Source organism: Salmo salar, chromosome ssa06, assembly GCF_905237065.1.
Source record: "Salmo salar chromosome ssa06, Ssal_v3.1, whole genome shotgun sequence".
Classification (NCBI taxonomy): domain Eukaryota; kingdom Metazoa; phylum Chordata; class Actinopteri; order Salmoniformes; family Salmonidae; genus Salmo; species Salmo salar.
This window is the reverse complement of record NC_059447.1, coordinates 32,547,017-32,565,676: the sequence shown is the minus strand read 5'-3', so window position 1 is coordinate 32,565,676 and position 18,660 is coordinate 32,547,017. Positions and strand designations below refer to the sequence as shown.

Genomic DNA, 18,660 nt, shown 5'->3' with positions numbered 1-18,660 from the left:
TAACAGGTGACTGGCCCAGGTGACTGGCCCTGCCACATTCCAGTGTTTCTCCATTGGAAGTCTACCAATGAGGAATCACACTGTTATAATAATGTGTATCTCTTAGTGTTGACTCCCTTGATTTAGAAAAGCAGTGCCTATTCAACAATGTCTATAAAAAAAACTATCTTTATTGATTATGCCCAGGCAAGACAAAGTAAATATATTAAAAGATAGGAATGCAGGTGTGTAGGAATGGAGAGAAAGTGAGAGAGAAACAGAGAGAGAGAGAGAGAGAGAGAGTGGGATGGAGAACAGGAGAGAGGAACAGGTCTACCCGGTCTGTTCCTCTGGTCTAGTGCCTTCATGATGACACACCTGTTCATTGGGGTGGAGCTGAGACAGGTGGCTGCTCTTTAACTAGAGAGAGGAGACACGGCTAGAGAGAGAGGTACAGCGAGGAGAGGGAAGTGAGGAGTAAGATATTTGCACTGTGACTGACAGAACACACAGCCTCCCAGGATGTTCAGCAAGAAGAAGGAGTACGACCTGGTGAAAGTGGCCCAGTGAGTTTTCCCTCCGTTTCCTGACCTTTGATGTGTCATGTTTCCTTCTCTTTCCTTCTCTTTTCTCTGTCTCTTATTTCTTTTTTTCATTTCATCTCAGCCTGATTGTATTCCCTGTAGGGGCGATCTGGAATCTAGTCCACTGCATATGTGGGCATTTGTTGACTGGTCTTTTCTGTGTCCAACTTGGAATGATAGTGTATTTTTAAGAGTCTGCAATCTTCCAGGAAAATGCAGTAGATGATTTAGATGAAGTATCAGATTTGAACTATGAGGACTTAGTATTGATAACGTCTCATGGCTACCTTACATAAGCGTAAAATATATCTTATCTGCCGCCGATTGATGATGAGACAAGATAATAATTTCTGTAGTAACTCTCACAATTTGTTTACTTTACTGAGAAAAGAGTAATCTCATTGGTATTTGGACTGTGTTGTATGTAACCACTGATGTGTGCCTTAGCAATGGGGTGTGACATTTACATTTTACATTTAAGTCATTTAGCAGACGCTCTTATCCAGAGCGACTTACAGTGCATTGATCCTCCACATTGCTCTCAGTATTCAATAGATGGCTGCTCTGACTAATTATGTAGACAGAGTAACACTAGCTCTGATGGATAATACTATGTTACGCTAAGCTGGCCTGGCCCGGTAACAAAGAGCCCAGAGCACATAAAAACACTTTTGGAAGAAGTGTGATCTCACAGAGGTGAGTGACAGACAGCAGATTTGGAATGTGTTTAGGTACATCGCTGGAAGACTCAGGATTTATGTTTATATAGAGAAGAGGGTATGTACTGTGTGTTCTGTTGCTTAAACAGGTTCTATCAGATTTGTGTACAAAGTTGCGTAGAGATGAATAGATCATATGTTTTTGTGAAATATGTACTATGTTCCTTTCAAATGTGCCTTGATAAATCAATAATCTGAGGCTTATCTTTCAGTTCCTTTACACCACTGAACACTGTGTCACTCACCACATGCAGGAACACCCTCCACATCACTCCTACACTGGGGTGTGTCTTGGTGCTACAGGGTGTAGAGTGTGGATCCTTTGCAGCTCTCTATCTTATAACCAGCAGGGTGACTTTTAGGCTTCCCTTTAGTGTCTGCCTGTTACACTCCTACTCACCCTGACATGTGCGTGTGCTGTTTGCTTTGGTACGGTAGCTATGCATTATCTAACTCCTTTTAACCTTCTTTAGGATGTGACAGGATATGTCTGCCAAACCTATGTGGACTTTGTCATTTTACCACATATACTAACAGAGATAAGCAGTTGCCTAAATGACTCAGAACTGTCAACAAGGCATGTATGAGACACTGGAAACCACAATGTTAAAACAATAAATCTCTCCCCCCACTATCGCTATTCGTTTTATTGTCCCATTGGAATGTAATTGCATTCATCAGCCATTAACTTTGATCAAAGTGATTCATGGGGACTTCAGTAGAATTCCATGTGCTATGTCACCCATGCACTGTAAATTCCTGAGGACACTCCTTAATAATCCATCAATTTGAGGGTGTGTACGAATAAATAGCTGACTTTCATAACAGTGACTACGAGTAGGAATAACAGAACAATAAGTACAAGAACATACAGACATAAAGATGTGTTGATTGCTAGATGAGTGTAGATGAGTGACAGTCCTTTGTAAAGTTGGATGGGGGAGGCTGAGGAATACTTTTTGTTCTGCATGAGTCTGGTTCTCATTTTGATTATTCTACCAAACCTGGAATCTGGTTCCTGAACATTCAGGTTGCTCTACTGAGCTCTCTTAGATAGGCCTACTGGTTTCAACAATGTGTCAATTACACTGATGTGAATGGAGGTTTGTCTTTTCTCTTCCCAGGAGCCAAGGTAATGATGTGGCCGTGCTGGTGGCGCGCATGCAGAGAAATGCAGACCAGGTGGAGAAGAATGTGCTGCGCTCTGAGGAGCTGATGGCTGTGGTAAGAGGTCCTACCATCCCTACCCACACACTGCCTGTGTATGTAATTACACAGTTATACATACACCTTTACCTAACATGTTACAATGCCCAACTTAATGAAATACGCATCCCTTAATTCCACTTGATCAAGGAAAAACTTTTCAATCCTCCCACAGATATTTTATCAATGTGCAATTCAACACAAATGTGTCATGATGGGGAGTGCCTGTAATGGTATGCGTGAAGGGCTGTAGGAAGTCAGGCGCAGGAGAGCAGATAGTTGGTAGCAAAACAGAGCCTTTTATTTGGCGACCCAAAAGCACACGGCACAAACTAACACGAAATACAAATAAGGGTTTTACATAACCCAGCGTAACCAGTCTAACGTGCGCATTCATGAACGGATAAACAATCACTCACAAACAAACATGGGGGAACAGAGGGTTAAATAATGAACAAGTAATTGGGGAATTGAAACCAGGTGTGTAAGACAAGGACAAAACAAATGGAAAATGAAAAGTGGATCGGCGATGGCTAGAAGGCCAGTGACGTCGACCGCCGAACGCCGCCCGAACAAGGAGAGGGACCGACTTCGGCGGAAGTCGTGACAATGCCTTTCCGTTTCTGTTCCAGGACACAGTGAATGACAAGAAGCACAGGCCCTTACTGCACCAGAAGGAGAATACAGAGATCCTAGCTGAGGCTGAGGGGCTGCTGAAGGACCTGTTCCTGGATGTGGACCGGGCCAAGAAGCTTTCACACCCACAGACTGGAGAGATAGAGATCGAGTGAGTTCCTGCAAGAACACACACACACACACACACACACACACACACACAGAATATATGAAACAATGGTTTTGTGACAGAGATACTTTTCCAGAGGCTCTCAGAGAACGTTCTGAACACTCATGTTCTCTCTTTCCCTCTTTCAATATGCCTCCTATTTCTCCTTTTTTTCTGGTCCTCAGTGTGAGAAACCTCCATGACCGCTGGTCTAAGGACTGTACCATGTACCGGGACCTGTATGAGGCAGTGCAGGAGGTGGAGCTCACTCCCAGGATTGACTGGACTCAGGTGCTGGAGGAGAAACAGGTGAGCCTGTCATATCCTTGGTAATACTCTATTCAAGACCAGTATGACCGTAGACAGTAATGTCCTGCCATTATATAACAACTTTGGTTGACCACCGCTTTCTACTGGTGCAACCAAACCTTTGGTATTAGCTCCTAGTTGCTTGGAGTAACACATCTTTCTGAATGTAGTAGTGGTACAAAACTTTATTATCCCCAGGGGGAAAACAGCCAAAGTCAACAAGACATGTGGTTGAGGTAAACATACAGCTGAACTCTAGAGGATTTACTGTACCTGTGTGTTGTGTTGTGTGTTATAGAAGCAGATAAGTGCAGAGAGGTACGGGCCCAACCTGTCTGATGTGGAGAAGCAGATTGCCTCTCATAACATCCTGCACCAGGAGATCGAGGCCTACGGCTCCCAAATGAACCGCAGCAGCACTGGCTCTCCGGTAACGACTACAAAGCCCTCGGCTACTTTCTTCATTCTGACTCTCACCAAAACTAGGGATAAACTCTAAACAATGATTTTCATGGTTTGTTTTCTGTCCACAGGCTAAGTTGTCTACCATTCAGAAACAGTACACAGATCTCTTGGTGAGTCCAGAAGTTATGTAATACATCGGTGTGTGTATTAAAGTATGGCTCTGACATGTCAAAGGGGCTCAGAATGATATACCGTTGTGGTTGTATTTGAACCTTTGTGCCTGTGCTATCTCTCCATCGTTGACTATAAGATAGTCCAGGTGTGACTGATCTGTCTCTCCCCATGCTGTGTGGTGCAGGAGGCCTCCCTGTGGAGACACAGGTACCTGGCCTCTCTGTATGACTACATGCAGGGCTGCAGTAAGGAGCTGGTCTACCTGAGCGAGTACCAGGAGAGGATCCTCAGGAAGGACTGGAGCGACCGCATGCTGGACCCCCCAGGGGTGCGCATGGAGTACGAGAAGTTCAAAACCAACACTCTGCTAACACATGAGAGCGAGACCAACCAGCTACAGATGGATGGGGATCGTCTTATTGAAATGAAGCACCCTGCCAGCTCCACAATACGGGTATGTTTATATGGCTACAAAATGTAAACCATTCCCATTGTAATAGCTTAAGTATAGGACATTGAGTTACTCACCACATCATCTACTCTGATCTTCCATGGGGCAATATGCTTGGTTTGTCTCAGGCACACAGCGACGCATTGCAGAACGAGTGGCAGAGCTTCCTAAACCTGTGCATCTGCCAGGAGGTACACCTTGACAACATAGACAACTACAGGAAGGTACGTCATCTCTTAACCCTGGGAAATGACGTTTTCTTATGGCTCGTTGTCATGGCTCAACGTAACATTGCTCCTATGTGTGTTCCTACCTACAGTACCAGCTGGATGTAGAGACCTTGTCTGAGTCCATGAAGAGACTCAACTCTAATCTGGACCCCAAATCACTGAACAACAAGAACAACCCAGAGATCCTGCTACAGCTTGAGGTGAGATTTGGTTTATTCTTTGTATCTAAGTTCAGTCGTTTCTATGACGTACAGCATTATTTCAATCTGTTCTCTAATATCTTCTGTATCTCATATCCTCAGGGTGATGAGAGAGCGATAGAGAGGAACGAACAGCGCCTCGTAGCCCTGAGGGAGTTCAGCAGCACCGTCGCCCCTCTGAAGCTGCGGCGTCTCCGCCCCACCAAACCCACCCCTGTGGTGTCCCTGTGTGAATGGACCAATGGAGAGGTAGAAAATAGCTTCATAGAATAGCATTGTGAGAGTTCTGAGAAGCTAAAGAGCAAGCTAATGTCCTGTCAATTGACAGCTGTAGCACAATGTAATGATGCAAACTCCTGTCACCCTTAGGACTCAGTGTCTCAAGCAGAGAAGCTCATGCTAAAGTCCAACTTAGACGATGAGAACTGGGAGGTCCAGACCAGCACTGGGAAGACCAAAACCCTGCCTGGAGCCTGCTTCCTGGTCCCACCGCCAGACACTGAGGCGCTTGAGAAAGTGGAAAGGTAAAGAGAGAGAAAAAGAGACTCTCCTTATTACAATGACCCAAAACGTAACCATCATCACAGGCGAACTGTAATGACATTGTGTGTTTGTGTGTCCAGTCTGGACAGAGAGCTTTCTAACCTGAAGAGAAAGAGAACTACTCTGATGGCCTCCCTGAGGAGCCCCGGTGTGGAGGTGGTGCGCTCAGTGAGAGCAGGTGAGTGGAACATCACTCCACTTGCTAAGAACTTTAGCAGGAATCACTTAGTTTCAACTCACAGTGGGACCCTAGTAGATACAGGGGACTAGACTCAGTGTGGCCCTCTCCTGTCCCCTTATTTCTTACTGTGCCCTCTGCTTGTGCTCAGCCCCTGTGGCTAATGCCCCAGTGGACCCAAAGACCACAGTTCTGGCCAGCCAGCTGGACAAGATCAGCAAGAACCTGGACCACAGTGAGAAGGACATCCTGAGCCGGCTGAGGGCCCCTCTGGATCGCAGTGACCCCACACGTGACCTGGCCAACAGGCTGAAGGAGCATGAGGTGAAGGGATTGTTTTTTATTTCAGACCACTGCAGCCTGCTACATAGCATCATTATAATGGACAGTGTGGTTCCAGAGTGGGATATTCATGGTGTGTTTTGCCTTGCAGAGGGACACCCTGACTGTTAGGAACCTGGAGGCAGAGAAGGCAGCGGTCCAGAGAGACATGGATTCCATCCTAGCCCAGAAGCCCCTTGGGCCCACCACCTCCGCCCTGTCCCTCAAACTGAGTGGTCTTAACAACAAGTTTGACGACACCAACGTCCTCTGTGACCTGTACAACAAGAAGTAAGAATTTAGTTTACGATGTGAAATTTAAAAAAATCTATGTAAAGGTTGCGTTAGCTATATGTTCTTATTTATTTATTTTTTTACATCCAATTCCTCAAGATTATTCTCACTCACAAATGTCTTTATCTTGACCAGAGCCACAGCTTCCATGTTCCTGGAGAGGCAGATCAATACGGTGGACAACTCGGTCTCTGGCTTTGAGGAGCAGCTGGCTGAAGATGCTGCCATCCCTGATGTTCCCAACGTCCTCCAGACACGCATCCAGAAGCTTCAGGTAACAGAATTTCAGTCATATGACCACTTAAAGTTCATCACACATCATGTCATTATGATGGACTCTTACAAGTTGCAGTGAGTGTTTTGTTTTGATTGACCCATCCTCTTTGATCAGTCCCCTGTGTTTCTCCCTTGTCCTACAAACAGAACATGCGCAAGGATGTAGCGTTAAAGCAGGACGAGATGCTGAAGCTGAGCAGGGACTTGGAGTCCACAGAGCAGCTGAGTAGCTCCCTGCAGAAGGGCTTCCATGAGTACTGCCCAGACATCCGCCGCCAGCAGACAGAGGTCAAACACCTGAAGAACCGCTATGCCAACGTCAACAGTCAGCTACAAGAGAGGTGAGAACCCTAATCTGTCCCACAGCTAAACTCAGCAAAAAAGAAACGTCCCTTTTTCAGGACCCTGTCTGTCAAAGATAATTCATAAAATCCAAATAACTTCACAGATCTTCATTGTAAAGGGTTTAAACACTGTTTCCCATGCTTGTTCAATGAACCATAAACAATTAATTAACATGCACCTGTGGAACGGTCATTTAGACAAACGAACAGTTTATAGACGGTAGGCAATTAAGGTCACAGTTATGAAAACTTAGGACACTAAAGAGGCCTTTCTACTGACTCTGAAAAACACCAAAAGAAAGATGCCCAGGGTCCCTGCTCATCTGCGTGAACGTGCCTTAGGCATGCTGCAAGTAGGCATGAGGACTGCAGATGTGGCCAGGGCAATAAATTGCAACGTCTGTACTGTTAGACGCCTAAGACAGCACTACAGGGAGACAGGACAGACAGCTGATCATGCTCACAGTGGCAGACCACGTGTAACAACACCTGCACAGGATCTGTACATCTGAATATCACACCTGCGGGACAGGTACAGGATGGCAACAACAACTGCCCGAGTTACACCAGGAACGCACAATCCCTCCATCAGTGCTCAGACTGTTCGCAATAGGCTGAGAGAGGCTGGACTGAGGGCTTGTAGGCCTGTTGTAAGGCAGGTCCTCACCAGATATCACCGGCAACAACGTTGCCTATGGGCACAAACCTACCGTCGCTGGACCAGACAGGACTGGCAAAAAGTGCTCTTCACTGACGAGTCGTGGTTTTGTCTCACCGGGGGTGATGGTCGGATTCGCGTTTATTGTCGAAGGAATGAGCATTACACCGAGGCCTGTACTCTGGAGCGGGATCGATTTGGAGGTGGAGGGTCCGTCATGGTCTGGGGCGGTGTGTCACAGCATCATTGGACTGAGCTTGTTGTCATTGCAGGCAATCTCAACGCTGTGCGTTACAGGGAAGACATCCTCCTCCCTCATGTGGTACCCTTCTTGCAGGCTCATCCTGACCTGACCCTCCAGCATGACAATGCCATCAACCATACTGCTCGTTCTGTGCATGATTTCCTGCAAGACAGGAATGTCAGTGTTCTGCCATGGCCAGCGAAGAGCTCGGATCTCAATTCCATTGAGTTCGTCTGGGACCTGTTGGATCGGAGGGTGAGGGCTAGGGCCATTCCCCCCAGAAATGTCCGGGAACTTGCAGGTGCCTTGGTGGAAGAGTGGAGTAACATCTCACAGCAAGAACTGGCAAATCTGGTGCAGTCCATGAGGAGGAGATGCACTGCAGTACTTAATGCAGCTGGTGGCCACACCAGATACTGACTGTTACTTTTGATTTTGACCTCCACTTTGTTCAGGGACACATTATTCAATTTCTGTTAGTCACATGTCTGTGGAACTTGTTCAGTTTATGTCTCAGTTGTTGAATCTTATGTTTATACAAATATATACACATAAAATAAACGCAGTTGACTGTGAGAGGACGTTTCTATGTCAGAGTTATATATGTCTTGTGTCTGTGGTTACTTATGTGGTCTATGATATACTGATGCTTAAAAAAAAATCTATTGTTATAGAACGGTTCTGCTGCAAGAGGCAACCAATAAGAATCAAGGCTTCCAGAGCTCTGTCCAATCATTGAACTTATTTTTGACCAACCTGCCTAATAATACGATCAATCCAAGTGATGGACTTTCTGAAATTAACTCCAAGCAGAACTCTCAGAAGGTTTGTGGGTTTATTTTTGTGTTATTTAATCTCAACAATTGTCCCTGCTATGAACATCGTCAGTTTTCTGCAGTACATTTCTCTTGTTCTTATTGGGTGTTTGCTTTCGTTTCAGAGAGTGGTGGAGGACATAAAAAGGAAATCAGATGATGTGGGCCTAGCAGTGAAACAGTCCCGTGACTTGCAGAATGTCCTCAATGTGAGCAAAAAAAAATACATCTAATCAGAGCGACCATTAAAAATGTCCATATCAGTTGAAGGGTTTTGGTCAATGTTGTTTTTAAAAGAGAAAATAAATATTCACCATGTCTCGTAGGAGTATGAGGCCAAATCTGATAAGTACCGTGGTACACTGAAAGATGTGGATGACGAAGATGCCAAAAGACGTCACACATCCGCCATGGCTGACGCTGTGCTGAAAAAGGTGTTGTGGACCTGAGAGACTGCAACAATCCTCATCCTATAGTTGACTTAATTTGCATTCATTTTTGGGCATTGATTCAAGATCCATGATCTGACTAGAGGCTGTATGCTTCTGTTTCAGGAAAGAGCTCTACTGAACCTCTACTCAGAGGTGTCTGCAGAGAATGATCAGCTTCTCAACAAGATGGGATTGGCTAAGAACATAATTGCCCAGGTATGACATAATTAATTTGTAAAACATCAACACAGTGGTTTCTCTAATTCCTAATTAAAAAACCCACTCTAGTATAGGTTAAACTATATTGTCCACTGTTACCTGCTCTGAACAGAATGAAGAGAAGGTGAGCCAGGTGGTGGTGAAACAGCAGCGGCAGCAGCAGAGCCAGCAGAAAGACCTGGAGGAAACTGACGTTCTAAAGAGAGAGCTGGCAGATGAGATCACCAGGCGCTCCCATGCTGACAATGACCTAGCAACATACAGAAAGAGGTTTATTTCACTGAAAAGCCGTAGAGGTGTGGAACGAATGGAGGAGAGGGAAGTTGTGCAGTATTACCGTGACCCCAAACTAGAGGGTGACCTGGTGTCCCTGAAGAGTAGAATCCAAGATGAGACTATAAAACACTCTGGCACCCAGACAGAGATAAAGATTGTCAATGAGAATATCATCCGCCGGGAGACTGAGCTGACAAATGTCAAACCTAGGCTGTTGACCAAGGTGTTGACTGAGTTTGAGAGGGACCCCCAGCTTGACAAGGAGGCCACCAAGCTGAGAGAGGAGATGCGCAAGCTGGAGCAGGAGGTCCAGGTGAGAGATACAGAGACGGTCCACATGAAGACTGAGATCACAGTATTGGCACAGAAGAGACCGACTATCAAAGAGAGAGTAGTGAAAAAGGAGGTGGTGAGACTGGAGAAGGACCCGGAGATGCTGAAAGCAGTTCTGACCTTTCAGACCGAGATCTCAGAGGAGGGGTTAAGATCCAAGTCCCTCAATGATGACATATTCCGCACTAGGAGCCAAATAAACACACTTGAGAGGATCATTCCCACTATCCAGCCTAAGATTGTTACCAAGGTGCTGAAGAGGGTGGAACAGGACCCAAAACTCATTGAAGAGGTTAAGACTATCCACACCAGCCTGGAAGAGGAGAAAAAGATAAACAGTGATTTGATGAAGGAACTCACCAGCCTCCAGATCCGCTACAGTGAAGTGGAGAAGGTGCGGCCCAAGCTTGAGGTCAAGGAGATCATCAATGAGATCTACAGGGTGGACCCTGAGACAGAGGTGGAGCTGGTGAGGCTAAGGAAAGAGCTGTATGACTCTAATCGAAACTGCACTGATCTGGAGAAAGAAATCAACTCAGTTATGGTGGATCTTAAAACTCTGCGTTCCCAGAAACCCAAGTCAGAGTACAAGGAAGTGACCCAGGAAGTGATTAAAGAGGAGAAGAGCCCAGAGGTCATCAGGGAAATTAAGAGGTTGAACGACCAGGTTTCACTTCTGCGGGTCTCATATGACAGCACCCTGGATCTGCTGAGCCGCCTGCGCAAAGAGAGAGATGAATGGAAGGTCGAAAAGTCTAAGTTAGAGACAAAGCTTGTAAACAAAGAGGTGGTCAAATACGAAAATGACCCCCTACTGGAGAAGGAGGCTGACCGTCTGAGGAGAGATGTGAGGGAGGAAATCCAGCAACGACGCAACATGGAGGAAACTGTCTTTGACCTGCAGAACAAGTACATCATGGTGGAAAGGCAGAAACCAGAGGAGAAGATTGTGATGAAGGAAGTGGTGCGTCTTGAGAAGGATCCAAAACAACTCCTGGAGTATGAAAAGCTGAACAAGAACTTGGATGAAGAGGTTAAATCCCGTAGAAAACTGGAATTGGAAGTTCGACAGTTGAGAGCCCTGGTTGAGGAGAAAGAGAGAAACTTGGCACTGATGGACGACCGGCAAAAGAAGATCCAAGTAGAAACAGAGCTTAGACAGATCAAATCTCGCATCCTTGAGCTTGAAAATACCCCTCAACCCATTGCGGAGAAGATCATTATTGAGGAAGTCCTCAAAGTGGAGAGAGACCCCAAGCTTGAGAAACTAACCAGTGGCTTACGCACAGACATGAATAAGGAGGAAACCAACATCAGTCGGTTGGAAAGAGACATCCGAAACCTGAAGATCAAGTTGGACATCCTGCGCAAGGAGAAGTCCATTGAAAAGACTGTATATAAAGAGGTGATTCGGGTGGAGAAGGACCAGAATGTGGAGGCTGAGAGGGACCATCTCAGAGATCTAGTGTTGCAGGAAAGAAGTTCCAGACGGGATCAAGAAGATGAAATCCAGAGGCTTAATACCAAAGTGACCCGGCTCCAGACCACAAAGTCAAGCACCTCTCATGAAGAAACAAGCATCACCCTCAATAGAGATTCCCTGATGAGAGAGAAGGAAAATCTCCTCAAAACACTGAAGACTTTGGAGTCTGAGAAACATGATTTAAGCATATCGTTCCAGCTGCAATCCAAGCTGATGAGTGAGAGAAACCAGATAAACATGCAAAGGGGCTTCAAGATGGATTCTGAGGTACAACGTCTAGAGAAGGACATCCTGGATGAAAAAGACCGGATACACCAAAAGGAGACCTACATTATGGAGCTGCAGAACAATCTTAAGAAAGAGGACCACTCTGAAACACACACCAGAGAGACCAACCTCTCCACTAGAATCAGCATCCTTGACCCCGAGACTGGCAAAGACATGTCACCATATGATGCCTACTTAGAGGGCCTGATTGATCGCAACAAGTACATCCACCTTCAGGAGCTAGAATGTGACTGGGAGGAGATCACCTCAATGGGTCCAGATGGGGAGACCTCAATTCTGCAGGATCGCAAGAGTGGAAAGCAGTTCTCTGTCAGGAATGCTCTAAAGGATGGCCGCTTAACACAGTCCGATCTGCACCGCTACAAGGAGGGTAAAATGCCTATCTCAGAATTTGCTCTCCTGGTCGCTGGGGATTCCAGACCAAAGCCTTACATTGGTCCAATCGCAACACCAAGGACACCGACAAAGACCACTGCGGCATCTTCTTTGAGCACAATGCCATCATCACTAAGGTCTTCCTACTCAAGTCTCACAAACAATAGATACGGCAGCAATAGCAACCTGAATATTTCTAGCGGTGATGAGCTCTTCCCAATCTCTGGTGTGCTGGACTCCACCACCAACAGCCGTATGTCTGTACGTAGTGCCCTGACTCGAAACCTTATTGACCCAACCACAGCCCAGAAGCTCCTGGAGGCACAGGCAGCCACGGGTGGCATCGTCGACCTCAACAGAAAGGACAAGTTCTCTGTTCACAAAGCAGTTGAGCTGGGTCTCATTGACAAAAGTCACATGCATCTGCTGCTGAATGCTCAGAAGGCCTTCACTGGAGTGGAGGATCCTGTGACCAAGGAGCGTCTCGCAGTAGGGCAAGCGGCTGAGAAAGGCTGGATACCTCAGGATAGTGCCATAAGGTACATGGAAGCACAGTACCTGACTGGGGGGCTGGTGAATCCCCATAAAGCTGGTCGCATCAGTGTCCAAGATGCTCTTAACACCAAGATAATCGACAGCACAGTAGCCAAGAACCTCCAAGACAAGTCTGCCCACACCAAAGAGTTGATTGACCCCATCACGAAAGAGAAGATCTCGTACAAGGAGGCAATGGATCGCTGCAAAAAAGATGTCACTACAGGGCTCTTGCTGCTCCCTGCAGCCTCCAGCGGTGACTCCAAAAATGCACCATCATACTCCAACTATCGATTCCCTGGCTCCTACAGCCAAGTCTAGACATGTGGCAGACACACATGCCAGATCTAGAGAGATGCTACAGCTCCAGATGCTAAATACCATCGATGCTACAGCTCCAGATGCTAAATAGAAATAGAAATTCACATCACAACAACACAAACACATGTTCTTATGATGTCTTTATGGTAAAGGTAGAACATTTGTATAGTTCTGATTGTTGAAGTCAGAAAATGTCTAGGTGGTACTGTACACATTTACCTGTTCTTTATTGATGCTATGATTCTCAAGAGTTGCTGTACACATAATTTAAATTAATGTTTGGCGAAGAGCTTTCTTTGATTTGTTTTTCAGTATTGTGAGAGCCATTTCTTCCAATAAACTTAAAAATAAGCACTCATTATTACATTTTTCAAAACAAACGTTGGTCTCTGTGTATGATTACTCCTATATGATGGTGGTAATTGTTGAAGTTCAAGTTGTTTATTTGTCATATGGACAGGAACACATTGTGGTGTACTGTACACAGTACAGGGACATTCTTACTTGCATGTTCACCTCTAAACAATGCGACAATAATAGAAAAAGTAAAAAACGAATAAAATAAAAATTGAACTCAATGGAATAAAAATTAAAAAATTGGCAGGAAAATGACTTCAAGGATGCTCAGGGATTAGCCTTTCATGGAATAGTATTGTCTTTTCAGTAATGGAAGTGGCCACCCTCTTTCCCAGTGTTTAGTGTGCTGCCCACTGTCAATTTCACTTCTGTGACCCAGCTGAGACTACATGATAACATGAGGATCTCCGTGTTTTGATATTCTCACGAGATGGCAAGGTAGCATGCTAATGCAATGCACAGTGGATTTAATCTGGAGAGTTTCTGTGCTGCTGTGTGTCCAACCGGAACGGGATGTTATGCCAGTAAATAAGGATCTACAGATGTAAATGTCCCTCCCCTTGTCCTGGTGAGGGGTGAAAGGTGTTGTGGGCACTGGTGAGAGTCCCCTCTGATGGGATGTCTAGTAAACAGATTAGTTGGTTACAGACAGGGCTTTATGGGATTACTGGACATGAGCCTGCCTGGGGGAGGAAGTGACCCCTCCTGTAAATGGGGTCGTAAAATGAGGTTGTAAAATTAGTGACCTGGTGCCATAACTGGTTAAAATGATATAGGGATTAAAAACAGAGAGATTACAAAACACAGCCTAGCTGTGAGAATAATGCATTTGATGGTGAATGGTGAATTTGTCCATTAGGTCCAAATGTTTTATTGTATTTTGCACTGGTTGGTGAAATGACTTACTGTGGTTCCATGCTGAGGTAGATGATCCCTAAATTCCAAAATTGAGAAAAATCCATAAAGCAACAACTTGAATGCCCTGGGTGGCAGATTGATCATTGTAATACTGTTCTTTTAAACAACAGTCAAAGGTCTAAGGGACCACTTTGTTGATTTGTCCATGCTGTCTGAATAACTGTCATGACTGAAACGACACAAATTATGGGCCATCCCTGCTGTCTCCCTTGATGGTTGATTATTCTGTCACGTCGGTATAAAGGGATTGGGAGACAGGTGCTGGAATGCGTAATAGGGGTTTTTATTTACCCAAATTACAGCGTGCCATGTAAAGGCACGTGGACGAAGACCAAACAAACACATATACAAAACACAGGGTAGAAACCCAAACAAAAGAGCGAGGAGTACCTTGAATAAATACACCGGGACGAGACCCGTAACACACACGCACACAATGATACCACACTAGATGAGACCCGTAATCATCTGCGCAATACAAGCGGCACGAAAGCCAAAACACAGCACAGGTACTCACACGACCAACGGACATTGGAACAATAATCGACATCCCAATGGTGTGAACCAAAGGGCACATTTATACAATTACAATCAGGGAAATGGGGACCAGGTGTGCGTAATGACACAGTTCCGGAGGGATCTGTGACAGGCAGGCTCATGGCAAGCAGAGGTCAGTTATCCAGGGTAGTGTCACAAGGTACAGAACGGCAGGCAGAATGGTCAAACCAGGAAAACAGGGACTACAGCAAAAACAGGAGTATGGGAAAACCGCTGGTATGCTCGACAAGACGAACTAGCAACAGACAAACAGAGAACAAAGGTATAAATACACTGGGGATAATGGGAAAGATGGGCGACATCTGAGGGGGTGGAGACAAGCACAAAGACAGGTGAAACAAAATAGGGTGTGACACTAAATTGTTTTCAGTCATTGTAAACAAAGCATAATGAATGACGAAAGTAATTGCAGGCCCTTTTGTATTGCTGTGTGATTATTGCCATAATGCCATACCACGGTCTTTGGCACTGATCCTGTGTCCACTGCACACAAGAGGAAGCATTTGCACCACTCTGTTTCCACTGTTGGGATGAATAGGCGTCACTGACACCTGTCTTTCGTTTAATACAATTTAGTGCCGCTCACGCTTCTAACACTGATGGCTGGGTGAGTCGACCTTCATTCATTGCTGTGACCTCAGCAAACACATCATACAGCAGCACTCCTCACTAACGGCTAGAAAATATCCCAACACTATCCAGAGCAGCAAGGGGAAATGCACGCATTTCTAACCAAAAGGATGGAATTAGGTGATCTGTGGGTAGAATTCATTCAAACACACCATAGCAGTGTTTACATGGCTTTGTTGATGGTGGTGGTTGTCTCCCCTTTGTAGATGGGATTTAAAGAATTTGTCATGATAAAATTTTAGGATGAAAAATCAGATCATGTTATAATTGAGCTTACTTTGTAGATTTGGTTCTAAATAAATGAGTGAGGGGAGTTTATTTCCTTGTGCCAGATTTACCCTTCCGTGTGGGTTCAGTTGTTCACCTGGCAGGTTTGTGGATGAAGACTGACAGGGTAACAGTATGCCTTATTTGGGAAAAATGTACTCTGGAAGGCTTTGCCTTCTCTCCAATAAATACGACCTTGAGAGAGATTATCAATTTAAGCAGGTATAATAATACACTTAATGTAAAAAGACAACACTAATATATGGCAGTCAGTGCTTTATTTCCACTGAATTCCAAAATATTACTATTTCACCCTCACCCAAACTCACAGTCAGGAATTATAACAATCTGTAACTTTCAATTTGAGTCAAAAGTTAGCCCCTGCACTTTACATTTTTGTCACATACAGTTAGTGCATTCATCTTAAAATAGCTAGATGGAACAACCACAGAGGTGGAAGAACGGAGCACTCGGGTTGGGGTGTAGGGTTTGAGCATAGCCTGAAGGTAGGGAGAAGCAGTTCCTCTTGCTTTTCTGTAGGCAAGTACCATGGTCTTGTAGTGGATACGAGCTTCGACTGGAAGCCAGTGGAGCGTGCCGAGGAGAATGGTGACATGGGAAAACTTGGGAAGGTTGAACTCCAGGCAGGCTGATGGTATTCTGGATAAGTTGCAGGGGTTTGATGGCAGCCCAGCCAACAGCGAGTTGCAGTAGTCCAGACGGGAGATGACAAGTGAATGGATTAGGACCTATGCCGCTTCCTGTGTGCGGTAGGGTCATACTCGATGGATGTTGTAGAGCATGAATCTGAAGGAGCAAGTCGCTGCTTTGATGTTTGCAGAGAACGACAGGGTGTTGTCCAGGGTCACACCAAGATTCTTTGCACTATGGGAGGGGGACACTGTAAAGTTGTCAACCGTGATGGAGATGTCTTGGAGTGGGCTGGCCTTCCTTGGGAGGAAGAGCAGCTTCGTCTTGTCAAGGTATAGCTTGAGGTGGTGGGCCGACATCCAAGCTGAGATATCTGCCAGGCATGCAAAGATGCGTGTCACCACCTGGGTATCAGAAGGGGGAAGGAGAAAAGTAGTTGAGTGTCATCCGTATAACAATGATAGGAGAGACCATGTCAGGATATGACGGAGCCGAGTGGCTTGGTGTATAGAGACAAAAGGAGAAGGCCTTGAACCGAGCCCTGGGGGACACCAGTAGTGAGAGTATGTGGTGCAGACACAGATCCTCTCCACGTCACCTGGTAGGAGCGGCTTGTCAGGTAGGATGCAATCTAAGAGTGTGCAGAGCCTGAGACGCCCAGCCCTGAGAGGAAGGAGAGGAGGATCTGATGGTTCACTGTGTTAAAGGCAGTGGACAGATCTAGGAGGAGGATGAGAACAGAGGAGAGAGAGTCAGCTTTGGCAGTGAGGAGAGCCTCACTGATACAGAAGAGAGCAGTCTCATTTGAGTAACCTGTCTTGAAGCCTGACTGACATTCTGAGAGAGCTAGCGAGAGAGTTGGTTAGAGACAGCACGCCCAATTGTTTTGGAAAGAAAAGAAAGAAGGGATACCAGTCTATAGTTTTTGATGTCAGAGTGGTCAAGGGTTTCTTGAGGAGGGGAGCGACTCTGGACATTTTTAAATCAGAGGGGAGGCAGCCAGTGGTCAGGGATGAGTTGATGAGGGAAGTGAGGAACGGGAGAAGGTCTCCATAGAGATGGTCAGGAAAAGGGAGGAGGGGATGGGTTGATCGGGCAATTTGTCGGGTTGCCGGATCTCACTAGTCTCAGGATTTTATCTGGAGAGAGAGGGGAGAAAGAGGTTAAGGCGTAGCGTAGTTATTCTGTGTCAGTGGGACCAATAGACTCAATAGGCTGAGTGAATGAGGAGCTGATGTCATCAACCTTGTTTTCAAAGTGGTTGACAAAGTCGTCTGCAGAGAGGGATGAGGAAGGGGTGGAGGATTAAGGAGGAAGGAGAAGGTGGAAAAGAGTTTCCTAGGGTTAAAGGAAGAAGCTTGAAATTTGGAGTGATAGAAAGTAACTTTCGCAGCGGATACAGAGGAAGAAAATGTAGAGAGGAGGGAGTGAAAGGATGATAGGTCCTCCGTAAGTTTAGCTTTCCTCGATTTTTGCCCTGCTCTGTATGCTCGCAATGATTTTCTCAGCAATGGAACCGGAGGGGAGGGCTGAGCCAGCCGGGAAGAAAGGGGACAGTACGAGTCATAAGATACGGAAAGGGAGGAAAGTAGGGTTGAAGAGGCAGAATCAGGAGACAGGAAGGAGAAGGATTTAGCAGAAGGAAGAGATGATAGGATAGATGAGGATAGAGTAGTGGAAGAGAGAGATCGAAGATTGCGACGGCGCATGACCATCTGGGTAGGGGCTGAGTGGGTTGGGTCGGAGGAGGAGAGGGAGACAGAAAAGGAAAGGAAACCAAACAGTGATCTGAGACCTGGAGGGGGGTTGCAGTGAGATTAGCAAGCGAACAGCCTCGTAAGGATTAGGTCAAGCGTATTGCCTGCCTTGTGAGTGGGAGGGGTCCGGGAAAGGGTGAGGCCAGAAGAGGCAAGGAGGGGAAAGAAAGAGATGGAAAGAAATGAACCGAAGGTAGACGTAAGTAGGTTGAAGTCGCCTGGAGATATCAGGAGTCCTCTAGCTATAGATTGAAAGCTGCTGTCCAGTAGTCTTTCCTGTCCAGTAGCTGGCCATGTTCACGCAAGCTTTAGTTCTGGGTCGTGACAAATGTTAGGCTGTGTTTACACAGGTAGCCCAATTTGGATCTTTTCCCACTTATTGGACCAATAATTTGGCAAAAGATCCGAATTTGGCTGCATGTGTAAACACAGCCAAAGTATGAATATGATGTTGTGTGTTCTTATGAATAAATATAGTTAAATGAATCAACAGTAAATTTCATTTTTATACTGAAGTCATCCAAATTGAACATGCTCAGAAAGTTAAT

At 45.7% G+C, this 18,660-nt stretch overlaps 1 protein-coding gene across 1 annotated transcript; it reads left to right on the top strand.

Moving 5' to 3' along the window:
* Positions 1-248: 248 nt before the first annotated feature.
* Positions 249-13,354, top strand: LOC106607014 (envoplakin). The gene is made up of 21 exons (XM_014203542.2): positions 249-545; positions 2,407-2,506; positions 3,121-3,275; positions 3,458-3,581; positions 3,880-4,011; positions 4,115-4,156; positions 4,345-4,614; positions 4,740-4,835; positions 4,931-5,041; positions 5,144-5,290; positions 5,411-5,565; positions 5,665-5,762; positions 5,914-6,086; positions 6,196-6,374; positions 6,513-6,651; positions 6,801-6,994; positions 8,574-8,724; positions 8,840-8,923; positions 9,041-9,148; positions 9,269-9,361; positions 9,477-13,354. The coding sequence occupies exons 1-21, from the start codon at positions 502-504 to the stop codon at positions 12,972-12,974; spliced, it is 6,093 nt and encodes a 2,030-aa protein (XP_014059017.2). The 5' UTR covers positions 249-501; the 3' UTR covers positions 12,975-13,354.
* The last annotated feature ends 5,306 nt before the right edge of the window (positions 13,355-18,660 follow it).